This window comes from Balearica regulorum, chromosome Z, assembly GCF_011004875.1.
Source record: "Balearica regulorum gibbericeps isolate bBalReg1 chromosome Z, bBalReg1.pri, whole genome shotgun sequence".
Taxonomy (NCBI): domain Eukaryota; kingdom Metazoa; phylum Chordata; class Aves; order Gruiformes; family Gruidae; genus Balearica; species Balearica regulorum.
In genome coordinates this window covers 1715874-1743124 of record NC_046220.1, presented here as the reverse complement: position 1 = coordinate 1743124, position 27251 = coordinate 1715874, and the positions used below count along the sequence as shown (strand labels likewise).

General features: G+C 37.8%; 1 protein-coding gene across 4 annotated transcripts in view; it reads right to left on the bottom strand.

The window, feature by feature from the left end:
• The window catches only part of KIAA0825 (KIAA0825 ortholog), a 252971-nt gene that overhangs the window by 168579 nt on the left and 57141 nt on the right, over positions 1-27251 (bottom strand). For all 4 annotated transcript variants that reach the window (XM_075739321.1, XM_075739324.1, XM_075739322.1 and 1 more), the window contains 2 exons: positions 11301-11471; positions 673-767 (listed from right to left, as the gene is read on the bottom strand). In XM_075739321.1, the coding sequence (XP_075595436.1) occupies positions 673-767; positions 11301-11471 (266 nt within the window). The remainder of the gene's footprint in view (positions 1-672; positions 768-11300; positions 11472-27251) is intronic.

Below are 27251 nucleotides of genomic sequence, written 5' to 3'. Positions count from 1 at the left end.
ATTGTTCTTTGTAATCTACAAGATATAGGAACATTAGTCTCACAAACTGATTCAAAGCACATTTTAAAAAGTCATTTCAGCATTAAAATTGAGCCATTAGGAAATTAAATTCCACTATTGCAAAGTATCAGACTTGTTAGAGCATTTAGGTCCCACAAATTCAATAATAAAAATTTGTTTAGTAGTAAATGGAAGCCAGATCAAGACTTAATCTTGTACACACATTCTACAAAGCATAGTGGTTACTACATGGTAGTTTGTGGGCATCAAAGAAACCAGATTATCATGTGAGAACTTATCCCTATAGGAAGCATCATCATGATCAAATGCTAAGAACTTGATAGATTTTTTTTAAGGTTCTCTTGTATTTGAGAAAATATTTAATACTGAAGAAACGTATCACATTTTAGCTTTTTTTAATGGTTTTCTTATGAGATATACTTCTGATGTTAAATCTGTTCTGTTATGAAATCTTAAATAATAACCACTTCTTGATGAATGCCATAAGATTTTATTCCATCTTAACTGAGACTTTGCACCTAAAATTAATTGCAGTAGCTAAATAATGAAACTATGACAATAGGTGTTTATAATGAACACAGTGACAGACTACACTGGAGGAACAGTCAAAAGAAAATTCCCTACAAAGTGTAAGACTCTTTTCATACTCACCTCTTCTACCTGAAGCAACTGTTCAGGAAGCACACTGGTTTCATTTGCTCTAGTTTCTCCTATTAAAAGCTCCCCACTAGCTTTCTTCAGAACTCCTGCACAGTATGATAAAAGGGATCAAAGTTAAGATTAATTCTGTAGAAAAGTCTGCAGCCTACAACACCTTCTGATATATCAATATGAAGCATAAAAAAATCCTCAACAAGATGTAGGGGAATACTAATGTTATGATAAAGTCAAATTCAGGTTATACACAGCTCCTTTTATATAACATGATGAAATCCATATCTCATTGTATTCATATTTTATACAAACGCACATATAATGTGTAAAATATAGTTTCTTTTGTCATTAATTCATTTTTATACTGATTGTGCAGTCACCTATTCCTAGGGAGAACAGATAACATTAGAACAGCTGTGTAGAAATTAATTTCTATTCTTTGCTCAATAAATTAGATGAATTGCACGCTAATGTATTTTTATAGTTTTTACTTATTTGGAAACGTCAATATGATAAGAATAAAAAGACAGTTAATTAGTACAGTTATTATAAGCAAAATAATGGTGACAGGAACAAGAACAAGTGAAGCTCCTTAAGAAGGGCCAGTACAAAGCTCACTCATAAATCTTGGAGTAATGGGAATACTGCCCCAATTTTGACAAGGACAAACTAGTATCTGGGGTAGATACCACTTTCATAAGCATTTCAAGCAATGGAGGGGGTTCCTGGAGTGCCCTGATGATGACTTCCTCCTCCAAGTGACAGAGGAGCCAACAAGGAGAGGTGCCATGCTGGACCAACAAGGAAGGGTTGGTGGGGAATGTGAAGGTCAAGGGCAGCCTTGGTTGCAGGGACCATTAGATGGTGGAGTTCAAGATCCTCAGGGCAGCAAGGAGGGCGCACAGCAAGCTCACTGCCCTGGACTTCAGGAGAGCAGGCTTGGGCCTTTTCAAAGACATGCTTGGAAGAGGACCATGGGATAAGGCCCTCAGTGGAAACTGGGCCCAAGAAAACTGGTTAATATTCAAGGATCACCTCCTTCAAGCTCAAGAAAGTTGGAAAAAAATTCCCAGGAGGCCTGCATGGATGAACAAGGAGGTCCTAGCCAAACTCAACACAAAATGAAGCCTACAGAGGGTGGAAGCAAGGACGGGTAACCTTGGAGGAATACAAAAATGATGTCTGAGCATCCAGGCATGAAGTTAGGAAAGCTAAAGCCCAAATACAATCTGCCCACAGATGTCAAAGACAAGAAGGGCTTCTCTAAGTACACAAAGTGACAAATGGAAGACGAGGGAAAAATATGGGCCCATTGCTTGACTAGATGTGGGACCTTGTTACATAGACATGGAAAAGGCTGAGGTACTGAATGCCTTCTTTGCCTCAGTCTTTACTAGCAAGACCAGCCTTCAGGAGTCCCAGGTCCCAGGGATCAGCAGGTAAGGTTGGAGCAAGGAAGATGTATCCTTGGTGGATGAGGTCTGGAAATACTTAAGCAAACTGGACATACATAAATTTATGGGCCCTAATGGTATGCATCTACAAGTGTTGAGGGAGCTGGGAGATGTCATTGCAAGGCTCCCCACAATAAGTGATCGATCATGGAGATGGGGAGAAGTGCCATGAAGACTAGAGGAGTGCAAATGTCACTCCTGTCTTCAAGAAGGAGAACCCAGGCAACCACAGGCCAGTTAGTCTCACCCTAACGCCTGGGAAGGCGATGGAGCAGCTAATATTGGAAATCATTTCCAGGCACATTACAGGCAAAAAACCTCATCAGGAGTAGTCAGCATGGCTTCACCAAGGGGAAGTCATGCTTGACCAACTTCATAAACTTCTGCAAAGAAGTGACTGGCCTGCGAGTTGAGGTGAGAGCAGTGGATATTGTCTACCTGGATTCAGTAAGGCTTTCACACTGTCTCCCATAAGATCCTGTTATGGGACAAGCTGCAGGCAAGCTCTTAATGTATAGGCTGGATAAGCAGACAGTGAGGTGGGCTGAAAACTAGCTGACAAGCCACACCCAGAGCATGGTGATCAGTGGCCCAAAGTCTAGTTGGAGGCCAGTAACTAGTGATCTCAGGGGTCAGTACTGGTCTAGTCCAATTTAACATCTTCATTAATGATCTGGATGATGATGCAGAGTGTACCCTCAGCAAATTTGCAGATGACACCAAACAGGGAGGAGTAGCTGATATATCAGATGGTCATGCTGCCATCCAGAAGGACATCAACAGGCTGGAGAAACGAGCATACAAAAGTTCAGGAAGGAGAACTGCAAAGTCTTGCACCTGGGGAGGTACAACCCCATGCACCAATATATGCTGGAGGCCACCAAGCTGGAAAGCAGCTTTGTAGAAAAGGACCTGGGGGTCCAGATGGACATCGAGTTGAACATGAGCCAGCAATGAGCCCTTGCTGCAAAGCAGGCAAATGGTATCCTGGGCTGCATTAGACAAAGTATTGCCAGCAGGTCAAGGGAGGTGATCCTTCCCATATACCCCGCACTGGTGAGGCCAGACCTGCACTAGCATCCAGTTCTGGGCTACTCAATACAAAAGAGACATGGACATACTGCAGAGAGTCCAACAAAGGGCCAGGAAGATGATAAAGGGAGACTGAAGCGTCTTGCCTATCAGGAAAGGCTGAGAGTACTGTGACTGTTCGGCCTAGAGAAGAGAAGGCTCAGTGGGGCATCTCATTAATGTCTATAAATACCTGAAGGTAGGGTGCAAAGAGGACAGTGACAGGACAAGGGCAGTGGGCACAGAAGGAAACACAGAAGGTTCCCTTTGAATATCAGGAAGTGCTTTTTTCCTGTAAGAGTGACTGAGCACTGGAACAGGTTGTCCAGTGAGGTTGTGGAGTCTCCATCCTTGGAGACATTCAAAAGTTGTCTGGACATGATCCTGGGCAACTGGCTGCACATGGCCCTGCTTCAGTAGGGGTTGTTGGACCAGAAGACCTCCAAAGGTGCTTTTCAACCTCAACCATTCTGTGATTCTATGAGTCTGTGTTACAAAGGGAATATGAGAAAAAATCAAACAATATGTTTTTATTTCAAATCCTAGCATAAAGCTGGTAAACAACACAGGTACAGATAATTTAATGTATCTCATGTGAAATTAAAACCAAGAAGTTTTAAATGATTGGATGCTGTCAAGCATTGCTTCTAAGCATAAACTTGTAGGTCTTCAGTTACCTGGAGCTACTGGCAGTACACATGGCCAGGGTTTAAAAAGCTTTTCTCTTTCTATGAAATACTTGGTATTTGCACATACATAGGATCTCATTTACCCAAACTGGATTTTATCTTTCCCCTAAACAACTGACCCTCTGAAAATGAACACTTCGCTTTTCAAACACCTATAAAGCATTCTACAGCTTCAAGATTTTTGTGGGTTTTTTACCCAAGCACTGTTTTTGTTTGCATTTTCAAAAGACATCAGGGAAAAACAGATTTGAGCTGGGAAAAATGAAAGATAAAATGGTAGAATATAAAACCAGAAGAGAATAACCAGGTCATCTAGCTCGCTGATCATTCAACATATGTTTCCGACCCAATACAACCATAAACTTACTGCTTTTTTCAACATGCTTTAATGTATTTTATGATGAAGTTTCCTACAGTTTTCTTTGGAAATTACTCCAGAATGAAAACAAAAACCTAACTGACTGGATATTTTCCCGCTTTTCTATTCTGTGCTTTCTATCTTAAGTTTACCTTGTTTTTCCTTGAAATTCTCCTTTTGTATAGACAAAACATCTGATTCTAACCATAAGCTCAAGTGAATATCTATATATTCACATTCTTCTATTGTCACTGCTTAGATCAGCTATTTATATTGTTTTTATATCAGGACTTTAAAGAAAACCTTTAACATTTAACCTAAAATCCTTGTGTATTTGTGGAATTGCTGCCTTAACTGTTAAGAACTCACAGCTGGATAAACAGGCATCATCTAGCTGATGGTAGATTTGTGTCTCCAGTACCAGGGCAAAGAGCCAAATGATACTTCCACCAGCATCAGTCATTTTAAAGGTTCCTTCATTTTTAAATTAACAGGTTCTACCAGATCTGCCCACCTCCTTTTCTAACTAATAGCCTGGGTACTCTTGCCCTGTATTGATATACATCCACCTCTGTGCATGAAGGCTCAGATGCATATAAAACCTTTTCTGGTCTTCCCAAAGTAGCCCCAAGGACAAAGTCTCCTATGTTTTACTGAGTTCCCTTGGTTTCCCAAATTTTTGCTGTTTCCAAATCTCATCTGGGTAAAGTTGACCTTAATTTTCTTCAATTTAACCTCCAGCTAGCAAGGGCTTCCTTCATGATTTTCATTGATCATTGCACACAGCCACAGCCCACGCCTCTGCACTTCAGATGCTTCCATAACCTTCCTCTCAAACATTGTTTCCACAGATCAAATAATACCCCCTTTGTGTCCTGCCACATCTTCACTTGTCTTCTGTCTTCCCCTAATCAGCAAACTTCCCCAGGAAATAAAAGTACAGCTTTATTCAAGAGACTGGTACAGCTGCTCTAGTGAAGCTACTCAGCCCAAATTAGATGCCATTGCAGACAGCAAGGCAGATGATGGGATGGAGGAGACATCCCTACCTAGACAGCAAACTCTTTGACTCCTCTCTTCTCCCAAATTCCAAACCTCAAACTCCATTTGCACAGATAGACTGAAATGTATGCAATCCTTCATATAGCTGCTCAGAGGAGAGAATTTGCAGAAAGAGAGCAAAAAGAAGCAAATGTCATGAAAGAAGATGGATGCTGAAGCAAAACTTCTCAGGTTTTCATACTTGTTCCCTTTCCAGAGCATATTCTACATCTCCACCATTCTTGATTATAGGGAAGATTGGATTAATCACAAATCCTTATGATATCTTTCTTGAAACTTATGTTCTACAAACTTGATAAACTACTCATACTTTATGTACTTCCTTCAGTTTACCAGCCAGGCAGCTTGAATCATTTTGATAGTAAATATTCAAAACAAGAATATATCATGTGCTTCACTTAAAATCAAAAATCTTCAGCCAACTCTCCTAACGTGTACTAAAATTTGTCTGGGATTATTCTTCTTTTTAAAGTAAATCTTTTTGCCTATGTCCCCTTTGTCTTCAATGTATTTAATTCTTTCTCCAATTCAGTATTTTTCTGTTTTTGCAATGATGATGACAGTGAGACCTCTTGCATTGTTAATATAATTCTTTTTCTTCTTTCTAAGAAGTTCTATTACTATTTTTTCTGAAGAATTCCACAGCTTTCTTTTTTTTTTTTCTTCTTCATAGCATTTAGGGTCATAAGAACAGTCATTGTGACATCATCTTGCATGCAGCATAGAACAGCAAAGCATCGAGGAAACCTTCTGTATGACAGCTCACTCACTATGAATAAGGTAACAGCGCCATCAAAGCGGCTTACTACTTGGATTCACCTGGCTCAGCCAGAACTGTCATTGAAACTACTGGAAATAATGTCTTGCAGAAATGGGAAATAGCACTCCCCCACAAATATAAATAAGCAGAAGAATCACAAAGTATTTGACTAGCTGCAGATTAAAAAACCTCCTGCTTTCTATCTTCAATAATGGACTTTTTATTTGTTGTACTACACTAAGCAAACTGCAATAACACAAATACAGAAAACGTACATCTGAAATCATACTCCCTCCTACTGCAAATTCCATCTTCACTTTGGATTGATCTGCTGAAGCTATATATTTCTTAAAGAGGCAACCTGAACGTCTTGCTTTGAGACCAAAGCAAAAATCATACCTTTCTTTCTTGAATCTTTACAACTTCCAAGTCAATTAAGAGGATGCACCTCATAATTTTGATTCCACGCTCCTTTTATTACACTTTCCAGAAATGGATATAGAGTAAAGGATTTCTTCTTATGCTGTGAAGGAAAGACCTTTGCAAATCTTTCCAGTCCCCTGAGGCAAAGCTTGTAAACCTAAGGGCTTGACAACTTTGCCCACAGTGTTTTCAAAGAGCTCCATTGGAAAAAGCTTTTCTTGGTACTCATTATCTGAGCTATCCAAAGTTCACCTTTCTCACTGGAATGGAAAAAAAAAAAGTGAGAGACAGATGAAAGTACGTTAGATGTTTTTGATTTTTTAAAAGTCTCAACAAGAGGCTTCTGAAAAGCCAGAGGGAAGAGAAATCTACCCTAAAGATGGAAGAGAATGCAATTTGGCAGGATTCTTAACCAAAACCTCCTGCTTAACCCTGACTGCAGCTGAATGTTCCAGATTCCTTCAAAGAGAACAACCCCTGTGATGCTGCAGGTACTAGGTATGTCAGAACATCTCAGGAGTTTCAACTGAATGTAAATAGAGAAGTAGACTGTCTCATCACAGAAAGCATGACAAGTTGCCTGTGGAAGAAAGGGTTAAATGACTAGTTGAGAAAAAATAGAAGGTAGTTACTCCTGTAATTTTCTGAAACCTATTACTTGTAGTGGAAGGAAGCAAGGTTATGCAACACTGAGAAGAAATGTTCAGTAAATGTTAGAAAAATATGGATATCTTTCCTCAGAAAGGTAGAGTAGCAGTCTTGTCCAGATGCCACACTAAAGGTCAGGGATGGAACAAAACCACATCATCATTTATTTTCTGAGAACTTTTCATGGTTTTCTCCTTTTATTTGATTTAAGAAAAAACTTGAACACTACACTGGTAGTAGATAAAATATCTATTTATACTACCTTTTTAAAATTGCGCTTAGATAACACAAATATAATTCAAAATTAAGTGCAAAACTTGGCATGTGCATACTGCTCATTGAGGAATACATTCTAAATTAGGCTTGGCATAGGAAAGTCAAAAAATAAAATCAGGAAGAACTGGATGGAGAATAGTGAAAAGAAGTTAGAGTGGAAAATACAATTCATAGAATTTTTTTTCAATCTACACAAAGCAATTTGGGAAAATGAGGATTCTGAATATATTCCAGAAGATGCCAGATAGAGAACTCTCAAACTGAACTCAGAGAACTATCCATATCACCTAAAAAAACTCTCTACATCCATCTCCCTACAGAGTTCACTCTGGTTCACTGTTTCCTTTGGTGCTATTGTCTGCCATGGGGTTACCATCAGAGAACACTGGTAGGCAGTACTTCCCTCTAACATCTATTTTCAACCACCTAAATTGGTCTTCATAGGATTCCATTGTGCACACTGCAAAGAAACTTGTCTTGTTGCCAGCTAGAACTGTGAACTACATGTCTTTCTTTTCTTCACTGTTCTTTTTTTGGTTCACAAGCAACCTCCTACCAAAAGCAGAATCCGCAGAAGAGACTACATCCAAGCGATAATGCAATGAAAAAGTATGAAGAGAAGCCCAGGTGGCCACCTTGCAAATTTCCAATGTGGAAGCCTTCGACCTCTCCGCCCAAGAAGCAGCTATAGTCCTAGTGTAATGAGCTTTACAAACCCTGGGAGCCTCTTTACCCTTAACTACATACGCCTCCCTAATACAATCCCTTAACCATCTAGCTAAGGAACTCTTAGAAGCCATTTGACCCCTCTTAAGACCCCCTAAGAGTACAAACAATCTGTCAGAAGATATGAAATCTTTGATTCTTCTGTGATAAACCCTAAGTGTTCTTCTTACATCCAATTTATGCAGCCATTGCTCTTTGTCATCGCTGGGTTTAGGGAAAAATGAGGGCCAAGAAACCGTCTGGTTTAGATAAAACTCAGATGCCATCTTTGGGACAAAAAAAAATTTAAAAAGAGGAACCATCCAAAGAACTACTTTGTTTCTGAGGGAACTTTACACATGTTCTATATATCAAGATTGAAGTGCTATGGGATATGCTGAACAAAAATCAACTAAAACTGCCATTGAAACAGCTATACACATAAACGCAACACTTGACACAAGCACATGAAAAAACATTATTTTTGTTGCATCTCTGCGTGAGTTACATAGATTAAAAGGCTCCCGTGAATACTAAAAGCAACCAAAAAGAAAAGGAAGCAAGTGCAAGGTTCCAATCTATGTGATGCCTAGGGAAACTTCAGCTCACTTGGATATTAGCCTACCTTTTATGAATTGGCCAGCTTCCCTTAATTTCCCAGCACTACTACTTGCAGAGGACTGATACTTCAGATGTGCCTACACTGCAGTGACTGCAGGGTAGTTTGGATACACCCAACCTAGCTTTAAACCAGTGAGAGAGTACAGGTAACTTGTCTAGCAACAGCAGCACACGGTTCAATCTGGGCTAATTTGCTTCTGGTTCTGCACCCCGTGCTGCATTGTAAACCTGACACTGGTACATGAGTTAATTTAAAGCTGCTTTGGACAGATCTGCACTCTACATTCTGTTAAATTAAACAAGATTTCTAGTAAGAATGCTTCTAAATAAGTACAGAAGATGGCCATTATAATTTCTAGTCACATACTATAATGAGCTCTGATGAAAATAAAGCAAGGATTCCAATAAATCCTTCTTATCAAAACTCAGCCTTCATCAGTGAAAAAATAGAATTATCAACCCAATATAGGACATTAACAGAGAAAATCTTAAATCCCTTTTGGTACTTAACAGGACCTGGAACTACTGGGAACATAGCTCTCATTCTCCCACATCAAATCATCTTTCACTTCATCACTACAACTGAGATTTCTGACAATATGAAGTGAAAATAACACCAATAAACCCTTCTTCTAGCAGACTTTTTTTTTTTTTTTAAAGTTTCTCTGGCCATGTCTTCTCTTTATGTATTCTCAGGAAACTGATAAAACTGAACAAAGTTTTGAGAACAAAACCACCTGATCAGAGCAGCAACACTAAAATCAAAGGTATGTCTGATGATTTCACTAGCACAACCTGTAAAAGATTTACCTTCACCTGTGTTTCAGAGTAAAAGTAATTTCATGTTTTCTTTAGAACAGGCCTTCTAGCCAGGAGACTGCCTCCTACAACAAGATCTAGTAATATTCTCCATTCAGATTTGATTAAGTAGAGGTGACATTTAAGAACCTACTTGCTATAGACATGATTACTCTAAAAGAATATTCCTCAAAGAAAAAGGCTTGACACATCTTCGAGGAACAGTTCTAAATGTAATTAAGCTTGGAGAAATGCCTTCAGGATAAAGTCCTAAATACACTTCCTAGAAAGTAAAATATTTCTTGTTAATGTTGCAATCATTCCTTTCTCCGAATTATTGGATATCACATGTCTAAGAGTGTAGTTAGTTAAACATATCAAATAAATTCCCATTCAAGTGTTTTTCAATTTTTTTTTTTACAAGTTATTACAGAATACACAAATAAAAAGAATACTTAAAATTACCCTTATTGAATGCATATGCTATCCTCCACATTACCCCTACGAGAAGTTTACTGTAACACCTCTTTGTAGGATCAAGGCCATAGTCTATAATAGATTAATATTTCTTGAGAACTAGTAAAACTGAGCAATTAAAGGAGGCAGAAGTACACTGAAACCAATAGCAAAAATGGAACCAGAATGCAAATTTTATTTGATTTTTGATGTACATTCTAAAAAACCATAGGTTAACCTCTGTTTCTTTATTTCAGAGTCTTAGTATTTCAGATGAAGAATCCATCAACAAAGTGTATGCCTCAGAACTCTTATTTAATCTTTTTAAAATATTTTTTATCAATTTAGCATTCCGAGATCACATTCACAAAACACCTTTCTCCTCCACCTGCAGCTTGACTGCAGACATACCGAATAATCTGACTCCACCTATCCTCCCTCCCTAAGCAGCCTGGCCTCATTTCTGGACTGATCCTTTCCTGCAATATAATCAAAGCTCTTGAAACCACTTGCTCTCTGGTGACTTGGAATCCCTCTACTGGCAGAAGCAGCTGAGCAGAAGAACGTTTATGAGCATACTGTGACCTGGAAGGTGTTATTCACCTGAATTTTCAGGATTTCAGGTTCTCTTCATATGACATGAATGCAATGAGATGAAAAAGGGAGTGAGCTTGGAATCTAAAGCAAATGCAAAGTTGAGGCTTGCTCATGAAGCAGTTTACTTTCTGCTCTAGAGCCCCTACTTCTGTAAAATACCCACTGAAGCCAATGGGATAAGCATGATAGTAAACATAGTACGTATTAGTAAGTGTTTGTGAGAACTACAGGTTAAAGCAGGACTATATAATAAAACATTCAGTTGCATGTATACTAAGATCAATTAAACTGATGTTTAAGTCAGTGTTTTTCTCCCTGAAAAAAGGCATCTTTCAAGGACAAGTTCAGAAACAGTCACAGTTTCAAAGAATTCAGACTCCGTGTATTGTTTTGTCCTATGTAAACACAGGATTTTATAGATAATTCAATAGGAGATATTATGTTACAGTGTTTGATAGTTATTTCATTATGATTCTCCATCAACAACGACTGTACATCACATCTTTACACACAACTATCAGTTCTTTTCCACAAGTCCTTGTGCTCAAATGAAAATCTGCATATTTCAAAAAGATTGCCAGTGGATATGGTAATAAACTTGTTTATAAAATACAATGACATAAATTAGGTAATTAATGTTGAAAATCATGTAAAATTATCCTTTTGCATAAAGTAGCATCAAAAAATAAGAAAAAAACATTGATTACCTTGAAGATTCTTGTTCTTCTCTGTAAATGAAGGCACCAACAGAATTTCTGCAGAGAGTTCTTCAATTTTTTCTTCCATTAATAAAAAGAGTTTGATAAGTTGAGAAAGACATTTGAGTTGATATAAAGTTAAGCAGAAGTTCCTTCCTTTTTTGTGGTATTCTTGGGAGGCTGTCCAAGTAAAATCATATAATAGCTTTTACAATTGCTTAAAAATGATCCTGCAAAACTGATTATGTAAGAAAGTATAATATATCAAGCAATTTCATTTTTGTCATAGCATAATGTATCTTTTCCTCATTATAAAACCCTCTTACATTAGTTCTTCCTAAATCTTTGGCATTTCACAACTATCACAGAAGTTACAGCTGAATTCAGGTTTTGTTACTCATTAACTAGGATTTTTTCCAAGCAGCAGATCTACTCAGAAACCTTCTCACCTGTGTTTTACAGAAAAAAACCACTGTGTTGCAAAAACTGATTGAACAAAAGGAAAAAAACACGTCATTACTTTATTTTAATGGTTTGGGACATCACATCACTGTCACTCTGCAAGTCACCTTGTCTGTTTAACAATCTGCTAGCACAATACAGTTGATGAATATGACATTTGAGTGAAAAGAAACATCAATCTAACACTCCACAACTTTAAATATGTGGGGTTTGAAAACAAGTGAGACTGTCAGTGAACAAATATCAGCAAGTATTATACCTATAAGCATTTGGTATTTAAAAGAAGAAACTGAACATTTTATTTTGAAGGGTTAACACTTGTAATCATAACATATAATCATGTCACATCAACCAGGGAACTCTGATTTGAGCACAGTCAGACTATAAAAGACTGTGAGCTGTTTCCAATTCAGTATTACCAAACCACATGGTTTTAAGTATTTTAATTTTATAACTTCTTTAAATGTAACAAATTTGCACTTCTATGCAAATTGCGGTGAGCCAATACCATGCTCCTATGCAGTTCTGTTGCAGATGTAACATCAGCAGAACAGTTTATGTAGAAAGTGTCAGAGTGAGAGCCAGAATAGTTTGAAAGGGAAGCTCTGAAAGACGAAAACAAATAGAAATTGATCGAAATGTACATTTATGTGTCAAATCTCTCTTACCTTTGCAATTTTGAAGAACTCAGTACCTCCCTTTTTCCTCAAAGTTCCTAGATATTTTTTTAGGTATTCACAAATCACTTTTAAACAGACATAGATCTAAGTAGCAGAGCTGAGCTCTGAATACAAATTCCCTTATTTGCTATTCCAGTTTTGCAGCCTTAGACATTGAACTGCGAGTTTTGTATCCACATCTGAATTTCCTCAAAGTCCCAAACAGATGTATTCATGCTAGTCCCTTGCATTTCTAAGAATGGCAAAACAAAGTGTTATGCATAATTGCCTCTGTTAGTGCCTTTCCTCGCTGAATAACAATAATATCTGTATCACTGGATTTCCAATTTTAAGTCTTAAACTTCCAAAAAAAAGACATTCTGCTATTCAGAGAATTTTTCTCCTTTGCCTGAAAACTAAATATAAGCTGAGTTTAACTGACATGAAATGACTGCCTGAGTCCGCAGACAGACAGAAACAACAGATCCAAGATGTAAGAACCATGAATCACATAAAAATCAATGGAACATTAGTTCTGTCTCCTATAATTTCAAAACATTGTGATGCTCCTGCCCCCTCGCTTGAGGAGCAAAGAAACCTTCCAATTATTTGATTGCCCCAAGCAATATTGTCCTGATTAGACCAAAAGAAGCCTAAGGTATGCCACAGTAATAATAACTGTAGAATGTATTACCAAACTCAGAAAAAAGTCAAAACTTTTATTTTTACTTTCAATGACCATTCAATGTATATTTCAGTTCAAAGTTCCCTCTTTTTTCATGCCATTAAGAAGTTGAGAGAACACTTTAATATATGACAAAGCATATTATAGTATATGCAAACAAACAATCATCAGAGCAAAAGCTTAATACTACATATGTTCTACAAACGTGCAGAAAAGCCCTTCAGACTTTTGTGATGTGAAGTATAGACAAAATTCTAGATGCTTGAAGGTAGGGAAGAATACTGGGTTAATTTTGTGGCTGACAAAACTCTCATACAAAATTAAGAAATAAATGGTGGTAAGCATAGCCAAAATTCTCTCTTTGATAAAATGGCACAAAGATATGCACCGCCATCTGATTAGCAGCCAGCACCCACAGGCAAGAGGAAAGGAGGTAAGAGAATAGTGTTTTAAGTGCACTCATGAAGACCTGAAGCATGAAGTTGAAGCCCTTTGAATCAATCAGATTTGGAACTCATCGGAAACCATAAACTATGGGCAGTGAGAACATGGCGATCCAATTCAACATAAAGTGATGTGCAAACCTCTATGACCAGAAGATGGTCAAGATAAAGGCTTTAGAAAGTAGAAAGAAAAGATGAGACCACCATGTAATAAGTATTATTCTCCGAGAATTGCTGACACTAGGGAAGGCTGGCTAAACAATCATGTTGCCAAAGCTGTAAGCAGAGAATCCTTAAGATGGGATGCATCACACAACCGAAGGCTCCTCTGGAAGGAGAAAACCAACCAATCAACCAACCAAATACCTATATGACATTTCTAGAGAGCTCCATATACTATGGGTAATCCATTCTTAAATTTTCTTTTGTCCTCTGTCAGGCTTTGTTGTGCTGAAGGTAAAGAAAATGTAACGTGACTTATATTTGACATGAAAGTATACCAAAGCTCCAGATGTGACAAAGATTCATACATCATTTACACAAGCTTTTTGTTACCATACTATGGATGGGTCAAGCCACACACCCTCTACCAATCAGCACAGATCGTGCTGATGTATCATCGAACCTGGCTATCAACCAGAATTGACGGTAATAATGCAACAGGTATTTGAAAGGACAAGTGCTGGTCCGTAACAGCTCTCAACTGCTGACTTGCATAGCTCACATAAAGTTACGTGTTACTGTGCAGAGCTCACAGGTCGCCAGCCCTTGATGCAAGGTGGTAATCCCCTTGACGTACCCACCTGACTTATCCAGAAACAGCACTGCAAGGCACCGTTCCACCTCCCTTTACTCACACAGAAACCATGGGTCTTACTAAAGAGTGCAGTCTACAGCTGCAGAAGCATAAGCACACAGAAACATAGACACAGACTAATTCTTGTGTAAGACAGATGCTATTTCTTGTGGGTTTCATTAACAAAAGCATGTTATTAGATGGTCCAACCTTTGGAAGCAGAATTAGCTTGAACCTCAATTCTGCTTAGCTGATCCACATCGATTTGGAGGAACTGGACAGGGGGAACCTCCAGAAGTGAATTTCCTTTCATACATGGTCATTTCTATGTCCACAGTTCTTTGTCTCTCACAAACCACAACTCATTTATTTAGTGCCTGACAACCAAATAGTGTGCATTCACCTGAGCATTTCAAGTTTGATTGAAAGACCTTATATACGTGCCAGACTGTCAGGTTTCAGAATACTGATGGCAGCACTCAGCTTTGAAGACCACTGACCAGGCTGCTTGAATGAAGCACATCACAGTGCATTTTTTATCAGAGGGGAATGAAAACGCATTTCTCCTCAGACATTGACCTGATCGGACCACCACAGGACAGAAACACTTAAGAACTGTGTAACAGCAAAAAGTTAAGCAGCCAATGCAATGACATACAGAAAATGTGGAAACAGATTTATGTCTTGTAGAAGATTGTCATGAAGAGTACAGGCCTCCACATGGACAGATGTGAAATGGACATGAGGATTCACTGTGATACATGTTCAACCAAGTCTTAGTGTCATGAATCTGCCCGGAGGAAAATCAGCCCTACTAACAGAGTGAGTGTATGATTACTCTGAAAAAGCTACTGAATAGATCATGACTTATGACGTTAGGTCAGAGAACTCACAAAACTCATTTACCCAGGTGACATCATATAGAAAGAGACATCCCTCTGTGATGAAAATGGTCTAAAGCTGTTGACAGCACCCTACCCAATTCACAGGGTGACCAGAAGTACATGAAGCTGATCTCTGCCAGCCACCAATCAGCAATGGCATTCCAGTCTAATTGCAGATTAGAAGAAAGCATGCAGCAAGTTACATGATACAAACCAACTTCCTTCCTGAACTGCCTGCAGTTTGCTACTATTCTTCTTCTAAGCTTGATTTTTTTCTGCATGACTGAATTTAATTCATGTAGTCCTTGTACAAGGACATAGCTGCAGCACAATCTTTAGCTACAGGCATACATCAACAGGACATCTGTAGTGTCTCCTAACAACAGGACATGTTGACCTCCTGTTAAAGCACACCTTGTGAGAACAATTTCTGAAAAGGGACAGAAAGTCTGGTACAGCGGCTGTGGAGAGGCAAAGTGGATTGTACAGCCATTGTCAAGGTGCTAATGAGCCAATTTTGCAGATATTGCTCTAAATAGAGGTGAGGTCAAGAGCTAAAGAAATACAGAGGAGTAACAAAACGTTCTGAGCTCCTGAACATAGCCTCAGGCTTCCTTCTGTGTAGAAAAAGAATCACAAAAATAATGAAGGACAAAACCATTGCCTATACTGGTGATTTCTGAACTGCTCTGGAGGCCCAATCTGCCAGCTTTATGTACAAAAAAAAAGATGCCAATCAAGCAGAGTGTCAGAGAACACCAGAGGCTGGCTGCTCCCTGAGGGACAAAGAGTAGAGAACAATACCATGGCCATCCAGCCAGGTTCCTTGCCCACCTGTGCCCTGTCCTGCAGTCCTTAAGCAAGGCAAGCAGGGCAGACCCAGAGATGATAGTCGAGTTTCAACCAAGGGCCCAGGTCATCACCCAAGTTCATGGTGATGATGCAAATGTGAGGTCAAGCCAGGAAGTTAATTCGCAGCTTGGAGTCAGGATCAGGTCTGGTGAGGGTAATCAAGAGTCAGACACAGTTCAGTGATCATTAGGCAGGACCATGGTGATAAGGCAGGTTCAAGCTCAAGGCAGGAAGTCTGAATCAATGGGGTCCATGGCCAGTCACGGACACGGCTCTGGTGGAGATGGACATCAGGATGCCTATGATGGGACTGAAGGCAGGGCCTGAAGACCCAGGCCTCAGCTGAAATAGGTCTCCAGGCCAGGCTGCGGCCAAGGCCCCAGAAGAGGCTGGTCAGGGCCATTAAGGCTCATTAGTGCATCCAGGTGTTTGTTGCATAGCCCTTAAGGAACTTGAGTTTTCAGACTAAAACTAGAGAAGAACAGGTCATTTCTGTAAAACTGTCTTTCTGCTTCACCAAGGACAGCATAGAGGAAAGAAGTACCTTAGGCCTCTGCTATCTAGACTGTGGTCCTTCCTGGGGGGTAGGAGGGTACAGGTGGAAAAGACAAAGATTTTACCTGAATTAACTTGAACTTGCACTGCATTTATTTGTAGCAAGTAAATAAATCATGATCGTTCACTACACAAAACTGGAAGGAAGCAAATGAATAACCTCAAAACTTTCATCCTCTTAACATCTCTACATTTAGAAAACCTGTACTCTTGACTTCCTATGACATAGATGCAAAGTGGGCATAAAGGGTACTTCATTTCCTTTGGCATGCTGATTTACCACCCCAACCATCAAATGACAGGCAGCAGGAGTCTGCCATCCCAAACAAGGTGACGCTCAGAGAGCTTTGCTTATAGAATAAGAAGCCCCAGGTAAAACTAAAATTGAATGTCTATCAAATTGTGCAAGGTTTGGCAGACTATGCTGGTGCCAAGGCAGCTGATGCAGTGACACCACATCAGAGAAACTGGGGCACTTATTTTCAAGTTTGGCCTTTCACTTTAGCAGAATGGATAGAAGCTGAAGAAATCTTCCAAAGATCTGAAGGACACGCCACACTTGACAGAATCATAGAATGGTTTGGGTTGGAAAGGACCTCAAAGCCCATCTAGTTCCACGCCCCTGCCATAGGCAGGGACACCCTTCACTAGCCCAGGTTGCCCAAAGCCTCATCCAACCTGGCCTTAAAACACTTTCAGGGATGGGGCCTCCACAACCTCTCTGGGCAACCTGTTCCACTTGTTGAAGACTGAAGCAGCCCATCTTACCAGAGACCATTTGGCTGGTTGTATCTGGACAGAAGCATAGTTCTAGTCTTCAGGAGGTAAATTTAAGCTAAAACAGTTCTATCATCCATATGGAAAAATTCTTCAGTTGTGTTTTCAAATGTTCTAAACCCAAATGAGTTTACTCAGCTGTTGTGTTATTTAGAAGATCCACTGTAACCCAGGTTATGCGTCCTCTTCCCCTATGCTAATTTGCTGAATCACTCAAAACCTGAAATTCTTGCAACGGTCATCCCACAATTTCTTGCTTTTCTCCCTTCTTCCTCAGACCGGGAAATTCTCCTGCAACTGGAGGAGCTATACAGAAAAGATTATAAAAGAACTTAGATAGAAAAAGCATGGGTAACATTCAGAAACAAATTTCTGCTGAAACAGTCAAGAATCAGTAAGATACATAGGGTTTTGCTGTTTCATTGTACAAATGATGATATTTGGTTAACAGTAAATATTTACATTCAGATGCTGATAATTCAAGATGAGCACGTAGTGCAAATGCACCCTACAAAATGTATACTCTCATCATCATTTTCAACAACCAGGTTTAGTGATACGCTTATGAAAAAGATTAAGCAGAAAGCAGCAAAGTGGCATTTGATTTTGTGCCGATGAAGTTCCACACACATACAAAATTCAGAGAGCTACTTATTTAGACTTCTGATAGCATTCTAAGGCCTCAGAACTTCTAAGCTGCAGATAAGCATGCTGCCTTAAATTATTTTTATTTATTTTAGGCTTGAAATGCTAGACTGAAAACAACTTTAACTTAACTAGCTGGCAAACCACTCTTTCTACCAACAAACAATAAAAATGCATGACTCAACATGTTTCTTGGACTATGAAAAATACAATGCTCCAAACAAGTAAATGGTAACTTTACTGAAGTTTTTAATAAAAAATCCTGAGAACAGAGAGTAATAGAAAATGACTTTCACTTAGACTAATTATAAGAAATGTTAGTGCTAAATATATATAATTTGAAAAATTACAAGCAACTGAAATAGGGGTGGCAAAGAATTTAAAGCATAATATTGTAGAGTAGCTATACTGTATTCAGCTACAAAGCCTTTTATCCCAGTATGCTGGGCCTGGGCAGTGACTGAAAGAGGAATAAAAGACTAAATAGAAATATAACAAGGAAACCATATACAATATTTTTTTCCTCTGAGCTTACCTAGCTCTTGACCACTTGCAGTTGGGCAGCTTCCACAGACAGGTGTGGCATACATTAATAATCTGTAGTGGGTATCTCCAGTTACCCTTTCACCTCACGTAAATGTTTACCACCCATAACATTTTGTGGAAAGAAATTCCACACTTTACCTACACTCTGGGTTAACAAATATATCATTTTTCTTGCCTGAATATTTAATCTTCTAGCTTTACCTGATGTCAACTAGTTTTAAGAATCAGTCAACTACTGATACCTGTTTATTTTTATAATGCCTCCATTTTATACACATCTATTGTATCCTACCATCTTGATTTTTTTTCAAACTGAAGAATTGTGTCTTGCTTATTTCTCCCTATATGGAAGCTGTTCTACATTTTTTATCACCTTGTTGCCCTTCTCTAAGCCTTTTCCACTTTTCTTCTACATCAACAACTAAAAAAATATGCTCATGTAGGATATAGTCCAGTGAAACAGACAGTATGAATACTACAAAAAGAGACACACAGGCATTACTAGTGAAATCAGGGACAACTTTGCAATACTAACAGTTAAATTAATATCTCATCTTCTAATAAGAAAAATTAAATACATTGTAGAGCTAATTCTACTCAATATCAATTCTAACAAAAAATCAGCATGTCATTCAAACAGCAAGGTTAAATTCAGTGTGGATGCAACATGTCTTGAAAATGGAATCTCAGTCTTTTTTTATGTATATGAAGAAATTTTAGTATATATTTTCTGAAAAATAATGTGACCACTTAGAAGCTCTTAGGAATAAAAAAAGATGGTATTAGAGACTTCACCTGTGATGAAGTTGAGAAGTGCCCATATGAATTCTGAGCTAGCTAATAAGTTAATTAAAGCATTTTTCAAGCAACATAGAGCTAAAGACATGCATTCAATAAAGTTCTTGATCATAGTACCTGAGCTTCTCCTAAATACTTAACTTCAGTAGCAAGATATCTGCCTTTATCTTACCACTTAAAATGATTTGCCCTCATCTCTAAAAATGAAGCAGCATGAGAAATAAGGCTTTGGCAGGTCGAAATGACCTGTGTACACCTGCTAACTTGTGATTTTATAACAAGTTTCAAAAGTGGTACTTTTCTCAAAGCTGAAGCTCTTTGAAACCATTGAATAAAATGTTTCCAATTTTCTTGGTTATAGCCTGGAAGCATTTCAAATCTCAAAAGGCATAAGAAAATAGGCATATAGATGAATCCCATAACTCTAACATAACTTTTGTGATTTTTTTCTTTTCTCTTTTTTTTTTTTAATGAGCGTGGCACCTTATATGTTTTAAACAATGCGGCATTCGCAACATCTCAAAAAACTGGATGGCTAATTCTGATCATTTCAGTCCATCCAGGGATGTGACACAGTAAAGTGTGGTGCAGAAATCCCTGCATCATAGGTGAGCTGGCTGTGGATGTTCAAGAATAGCTACCCTACGACAGTGTTGCTCTCAGATTAATTAGCCTTACTACTCAGCATACAGAGCCACATGGCTAAACTGCTTCTGAGACTCACGAAGGAATCCTTGGAAAGCAACCTGATGACTGTCTTCTTCAGTGATTACAGTGGGGATTTCTCCCTCAGCAGGAACCAAGGGTTTAAAACCCTTTTAATCAATTTTACTATAAAATACCTTCCCAATACATTAAATATCATTCCCCTGCCCCCATTTATAAGGCTTAATTTCACATAAGATAGATCTACAATATTGTTCTACAAGGGACAGAAGAAAGCGATGTCAGGGATTTCATCCAATAAAGCTATATGAGGAAGAAAATAGAAAATGAAAAAGTGTAATATTAAACTTAAAATCTAACTACAACCTGCGTACAAATAATAAAGCCTTTTCATAAATGGAACTAACATTTTGTTAAAATCTGAAAAGAAATAGCCTAATAAAGCAACAGAAACTCAGCTACTGATAGTCACTGTGTATAGGGATATTTCAAGGGGTAAATTTTCAAAGCAGTGCACAGGGAGTTACATACATAAATTCCATTAACAATAATGTGTTCCTCAGCTCTCAGTGATATTAACTTTTAAGTGATGCTATAACTATTATAACAATCTTGCATTTATGACAGCATTCATCTGCACACTATCTCCTAAACAGAGATTGTATATAAACTGTATTACTTTTTCGCTTGTGTTTAGTAATGATATATTCAATTTTTATGGACATCTGCTCACAGTTTTCTCAAACTGCATGTTGGTGTATGTTTTTTAATGTAACTGCTAGGTTTAAATAATTAGTATTGCTGGATATAATCACTAATTTCCTCATACTGTAAGAGGCAACTTAATATTTCTGCATAGCAGATGCAATACACAATATTACACAGAAGTAAATTATTACAAACAGTGCCAGCAGTTTTCTATACACAGTACTTAAGATAATTATAAAAAATCATCTTCATTACTGCATGCTAGCATTTTTTTAACAGTTTAATTTGGATAGGTTACAAGATACATTCAAATCACACAGATACAATTACTGCAAACCCAAGAAGCTATAAAATGTTCCCAACCAAATCCCTTTGACCCTGTTAATGTCTGTTCCTTGTTAATCTAAGGCAAACATTGTTTGTAGCGTGCATTTGTTATGGAATATGAAAAAAAGAAAGGAAATCCCTTAACAGTTGTTATTGATTCCAGCATTTACTGACTGAAAGTTAAGTGCCGTTTACAAAACAGAACAGATGCAGATGCTGACAAAACGGTAAACAATTGTTGCATGGCTTGCTGCCAGATTCTAAGCCAATATATTAAACTCCAAGCGAAGCACATTTCCCCTATAGATTGCACTTATTGCCACTTCATTTCCTATGTGCTCTGTCTCTCTATTGCTGTGCCTGGCACTAAGCTATTTTCAGTTCTTCAGTGACCCCTGAGGCCTAGTGCTACCTCACATAGCCATTAGTGAAGGGAATTGCATGTGTCTGACATGGCCTGAAACCAATTATTTGATATTTTCTTCAGAATGATGCCCAACTCTGTTGGGAATGAGCAATCATGAAATAATTTACCTCCTGATTTAATTTTTTCCTGCACAAATTAGTTGTAGCCTGAGCTAGCTATATGCAGCTGCCTGTGACATACCTCTGTCTTATCAAGATTCTACTTGAAATGATGAAAAAGGGAAGGGGGGAGGAGAGTTGAATAGAATAGGTTGGGGAATCCTGCTTTAAAAAGGCATTGACAAGTTTATCAGATATACTGATCACATGTACTCTCTGCTGATTGAAACTGACAGACCCATAAAGAACTATCAGTGCAGCAGAGGAAACCACATGGATGCAAACTGTTATCCGAGTGTTTAAGGTTTTTTTAAACACCTGTCTTGCCTTGCAGCTCCCTGTTAGTTCCAGTGAAACCCAGGGGTGCCAGGAGAACCTGATAAAGCAGCTTATGCAAACAGACTACATCTTGTCTTATTTCTGTCCCTTTTTTTTAAAAAAAAAAAAGGTCACAGATCTAAAGATAGCAAACATTCTCTTCTTGGACATCACCATTAACTTGTGACTTTGGTAAGTGCTTATACTATACATCCATACTGTGCATGTGTCAAAAAACGCCATGAAGCAAGGGATCTCAACTTATGTATAAACATAGTAAGCATGTATAAATTTGCATATATTTAATCAAGAGAGTGTGTCTGTCATAGAAAGAGATATGTCACTGCCACCTACTAAACAATCTCACTGAAGAGTACACTAATCTTTTGAAAGAGATTCACTATACATGAAATTTTAATCAAATCTGCTCCATAATGTCTTCCTTGTTAAATGAGATCAGTTTTCACCTCATTGTGAAGGTTGATTCCCTATCAGGTTGCTAGATGTTTGCTACCAAATGCTTAAGTCCTTTGTCAACACAGAGCGTATAGGTCTGTCAAAATTAAATCTCTACTTGAAATCATGTTCACCAACCAACTGATGAAAGGATAGACCAGCACTAGAAACACAAGTTGGAGAGCAAGAACATCTGATCATGCTCTGACACCAAATTTATGTAGTAATCTTGAACAAATCATCTCACCAATCTGACTCCTCAACAGCATATAGCTACTTTGCAACTCTGTTGGACAAATTCTTACTCAGGTGCTCTGTAATAATGTTCAATAAAACTACTTTCCACACAGACACCTATCTCAGCTTGCTCTGAAACCAGAGACTCAATCTGCTCCTTCATTTTTAAAAACACATATCCTCTAACAAATTGCAACATATTCCAGTTATACACTGCAATTTCTGGTATACAATGACATTTTAAAGAATTCAAATGTAAACAAATCAATTAGTCTCTGAATTAAAACTAATTAATGATGGGTCCACTTAAGGAATTTAGCAGCTGATATCAAATAATTTTCTGATAACTACTGTTAATAGCAGACATTCTTTAAACTTCCCTTCAATTAAAACAGTCAGAAAACTGCAGATAGACTATATTTGCCATTTTTTATAGCATTTATGAGGGGTTTCTTTGGCTGCCGTTTATAATTGACAATTTCTTCTGAAGCAGTGACTGTAAACAAACAGTCCTCTTCAGAAAACTGCAAGAATTATCCTATGACAAAATGCTACTCTCTGCAATATTTCTCAGTAGGACCAAAACTATATTCTGGCCTTACCAATGACCAAAACTGGTTCCACGCATATTTTTTTAATTTTCTAGCCTACACTGTGGGCTGAGGGAGTCATTGCATTCCTTGAAGTCTTTACACTCACAGTCAGAAAGCACAAAAGGTGAGGGAACCTGTAGTAAACTGGAGATAGCACCTATTTTGAAAAATAGTTCTTGAAGAACTCTAAGAAGTTGATCTTCATTCTTTGCTGAAAGAGAAATTAAGTACTGCCAGGTCTGTCAAACTTTCTCACGAGTTCCAGCTTTGATAGGCCTTGCTTATGTTTCCTTGTAAACCATTTAAAACAGTTGACTGATAAAAGACAATTGTAAATTGTATTTGAAAACACAGTAATTAACATACTTATTTTAATCTGATTGCAATTTCTTTAATGTCTGCAAATATAAAAATGTCTGCTACCTTCATTTGTATCCTCTGCATTTACAGTCACAGTGGAATGGCTGGATGTCTCGCAGATTGGTTCATTACATCAGACCCAATCTATTAAAATTAGATTGTTAGGAACTTTCAACCAATCAGGAATTTCTATCAAGTGTTCATCATTCCTTTGTGTAGTCTATGCATGATATTATTTATTTCCTTAAATAATAGATTAAAGTGCCTCTGACACTTTTGCTTCTCTTACTCCTTGGAATTTCCAAGATATAACAGAGGCAGATAGTGACAGCTTTTGTTCTAATAAGAGAAAACACTCAAAAAATTACTTATAAAGCTGGAGTCAATACTCGTATTTCTGCTTCCTACCTCTTTATATTTCAAAACTCTAGTTAGGCAAAGTCACCACAAAGTTCTCATGATTACTTTTACGAGGAATATAAAAATCAGAAATAAGTCTAGGCATACAGAAAAAAAAGGCAGACACTGCCATTTAAGAACTTCTAGAGAAGTAAGTTTGGAAATTCACAACTTTTTAACAAATATTTTGTAGAAAGGCTGGAATATTCTCTGCGTTGGAAATGAAGGATTAGTCATACGTCAGCATGGATGTACACATATAGGTTTTCAGCTCTCACTGAGCTGAGACTATACTCTTAAAACACCTCTCTACAGATGAGCTGATAGTACTGTGTCTAAGAGAACACCTAATTTCAGAAACTGCTGGACTTTCCTAGAACATCAACAGCAAGTCAGTACACCGTCCCTTGTACTTAAAGACAAAGATTTGGATCTTAGGATGATCAGTGCATGAAGCTACTGAAGATAAGGAAGCTTTTCTTGAAAGTCAGAGACCAGTAACCGACCCAATTCCAGATAGTCCCCAACGTTTAGGGGTATTAGAAGTCTCCAGAGCACTGACTGTTAAATTGCTAACTAAGAAGTTGGACTGGGTTATAACCACCCTTATTCTCTCTGGATCAGACAGACAGGACTACCTCCATTGCCTTGCTATATTCAGCAAATGTAGTGAAAAGTATTATAAAATGACTGAAATCTCTGTTTTTTCAAAAACTCAGTAGCCCCTTGATTGAAGATGGAGGGGGGTTTAAAATTTCTAAGCCTAAGGCACAGTGAGATGGAGATTCATGTTCTAACTTAGCATGTAGTATCCATCTTGTGGATGTGGCACTCCCCCAATTTAAACACACATAATTTTTTGCAAAACAAAACATTGTGACTAAAATAATCTTGTGCTTTTAAATTTGCTCTCTGAATGAATACACATTTTGTGACAGAAGAGGTTCTCGGTCTTGACAAAAATCACAGCCAGGACCATCTAATTAACTTGTGATGATATGATGGTAGATGCAGATATTGAAAAGACTCCTGTAACAACTTTCTTTTCAATCAATACTGCAGGAGCCTCTTTAAAAGACATTTTTGAAGTCTTCTCTTATCTGCCATAGTTCTACAGACTTTTCTTCATACATGCCTATATTCTGTAGAGAGCCTAGTTTAGTAATTCTCTCTCAGATTTTGCCACTTTTTATTATTAAACAGAATACTGCAGTATATAAATCTCAAATTGACCTCTGACCACTCACAAAGTATCAGACTGGAGAGTAAAACACTTTCATCTTTTAAACTTGGGAGGAGAATGCAATAATTAGAGACCATAGTGAGTTAAATGCTCTCTTCATGCTGAGGAAGAACACGCAGGTGTGCTGAGAGAGCAAGACAGAAGATAATTAGTTAGTGTTTGCTAATTGCGGGCATTTTAAAAGCAAAAAAAAAAAAATACCAAGAATGGAATCATGCCCCTTTTAACCTCTACAGAATTCAGAAAACAGAGTTGAGTTGCTGTTGGAAAAGATGAAGTGGAAGAACTTCATTAAGACACAACAGTCTAAAAAAATATAACCCAAAAGAACATCAAGAATGTCATATTTAAAAATATATAAACAATCTGAAAAGTAAAGTTAGCGTTTACTTATCTTATTAAATAAACAACAAGATATTAAAATTCTGGAATGGGCATCTTTTCAATATGACGAAGAATCAATACTGAGATTTCACTGCCCGTCTTAATATTATGGGCTTAATAAGTAATTTCAAGCAACTGCTCTGAAAAGAAGGAAGGTATTCAGGCATGCTACCAGCTTTGAAATTCTGTCAGTTCAATTGACATTTCAGTAACTTAGATACTGTTATCTTACCCCCTACTATAAGCTTAAAAAGTAACAAGCTTAATGCTTTTGTAATCTTTACGAAAATGTCATTCTCCCACTAGAAACACATTTGTGGTCCTAGGGTATTAAGTTCATATGGCCTTTAAAAGAGTACCTCTTTTTTATTAAAACTTAACTCTGTGTGTTCAAACAGATGGTTTTATTTTCTCCTCAGTACTACTCATATTTCCATTTAATATAATTGTGCAGTAGAAATCAAATACAATAGTCGCACGGATAAGAAATAAATAATATGTGACAAAGAGGCTATGAAACACATTATTTCCTATATTAAATGCAAAGACATTTATTTTGTTTCCCCTGAGTAATAGGATCTTGTTTTGGCTGTCACAATTTTATAGGCTTCCCAAGGAACAAAGACAGCTGCAGAAATCTGCATCATATCTGTATGTCCACCGATTTTCAATTTTAACTTCCAGTTATAAATTCCCATCAACACTGTTTGCTCCATTATTTTAAATAGGTGACAATTAAACCTATTGAATATCTCAATATTGATCAGTTCATAATACAAAATTAGGAATCTCTGGTATTTATAAAGTAAAAAATCTAATGACAACATCTGCATTTTTACTCAATCCATATGCAGTACCCATGTCATTTTCACCGATGTTGTCATGTATTCTGTGAAGGCTGTCATATGCATAAGAGAGAAGTGCTATGGTTTTACATGGTACATGTTACTTCCCCATCTTTCACGCATGGAAACTTTAGGATTTTTCACTCCACCTGTGTAATATATGGGGAAGACTGTGCCATACATCGCCATGTGCAGTGCAGCTCAAGGAGTCAGCAGTTGCAAAGTGCATTTCCATACAGGTACCATTCTCTCCAGCAGCTGCTCCGTATCTTGCTTTATACAGGCTCCTAAAGCTCTGTTGCTATAAAAGCAGTGTTACCAGGCACTCTGCAGAGTGATAGAGCAGAAAGAGAAGACAGGAGGAGATGCCAAGCAGGCTGAAATATAATGGAAGCATATCAGGTACTGCTGTCATGCAGAAACAGAAACAAAACCAGCATGTCCATCAGCAGGGATGAGCAGGTTATTGTGGGACTGCTGGAGTAAGAAAAAAGAGAAGGACATGCAAGGAAGCAAAGAGCGTGAAAATCCAGTTTCTGCTATCATTCCTTTATTTTTGTCTTTATAATGTCTGAAAGTCAGTAAAATAGGTGTGTAGGTCTTGAAATATTTTAAAGCTTAAATTAATGAAAAAAAACCCCTTCAAATAAACATCCATAATTAAATTTTAAAATTTTATATTTGTAAAACATTTGGCCCTTTGCAAGACATTATAGACATAACTGAAAACTTGCTTGTATTAATGCAAGGATCTGGGCACTATAATGGTCTTGAGCTGTTGAGGCAGAATGCGATAC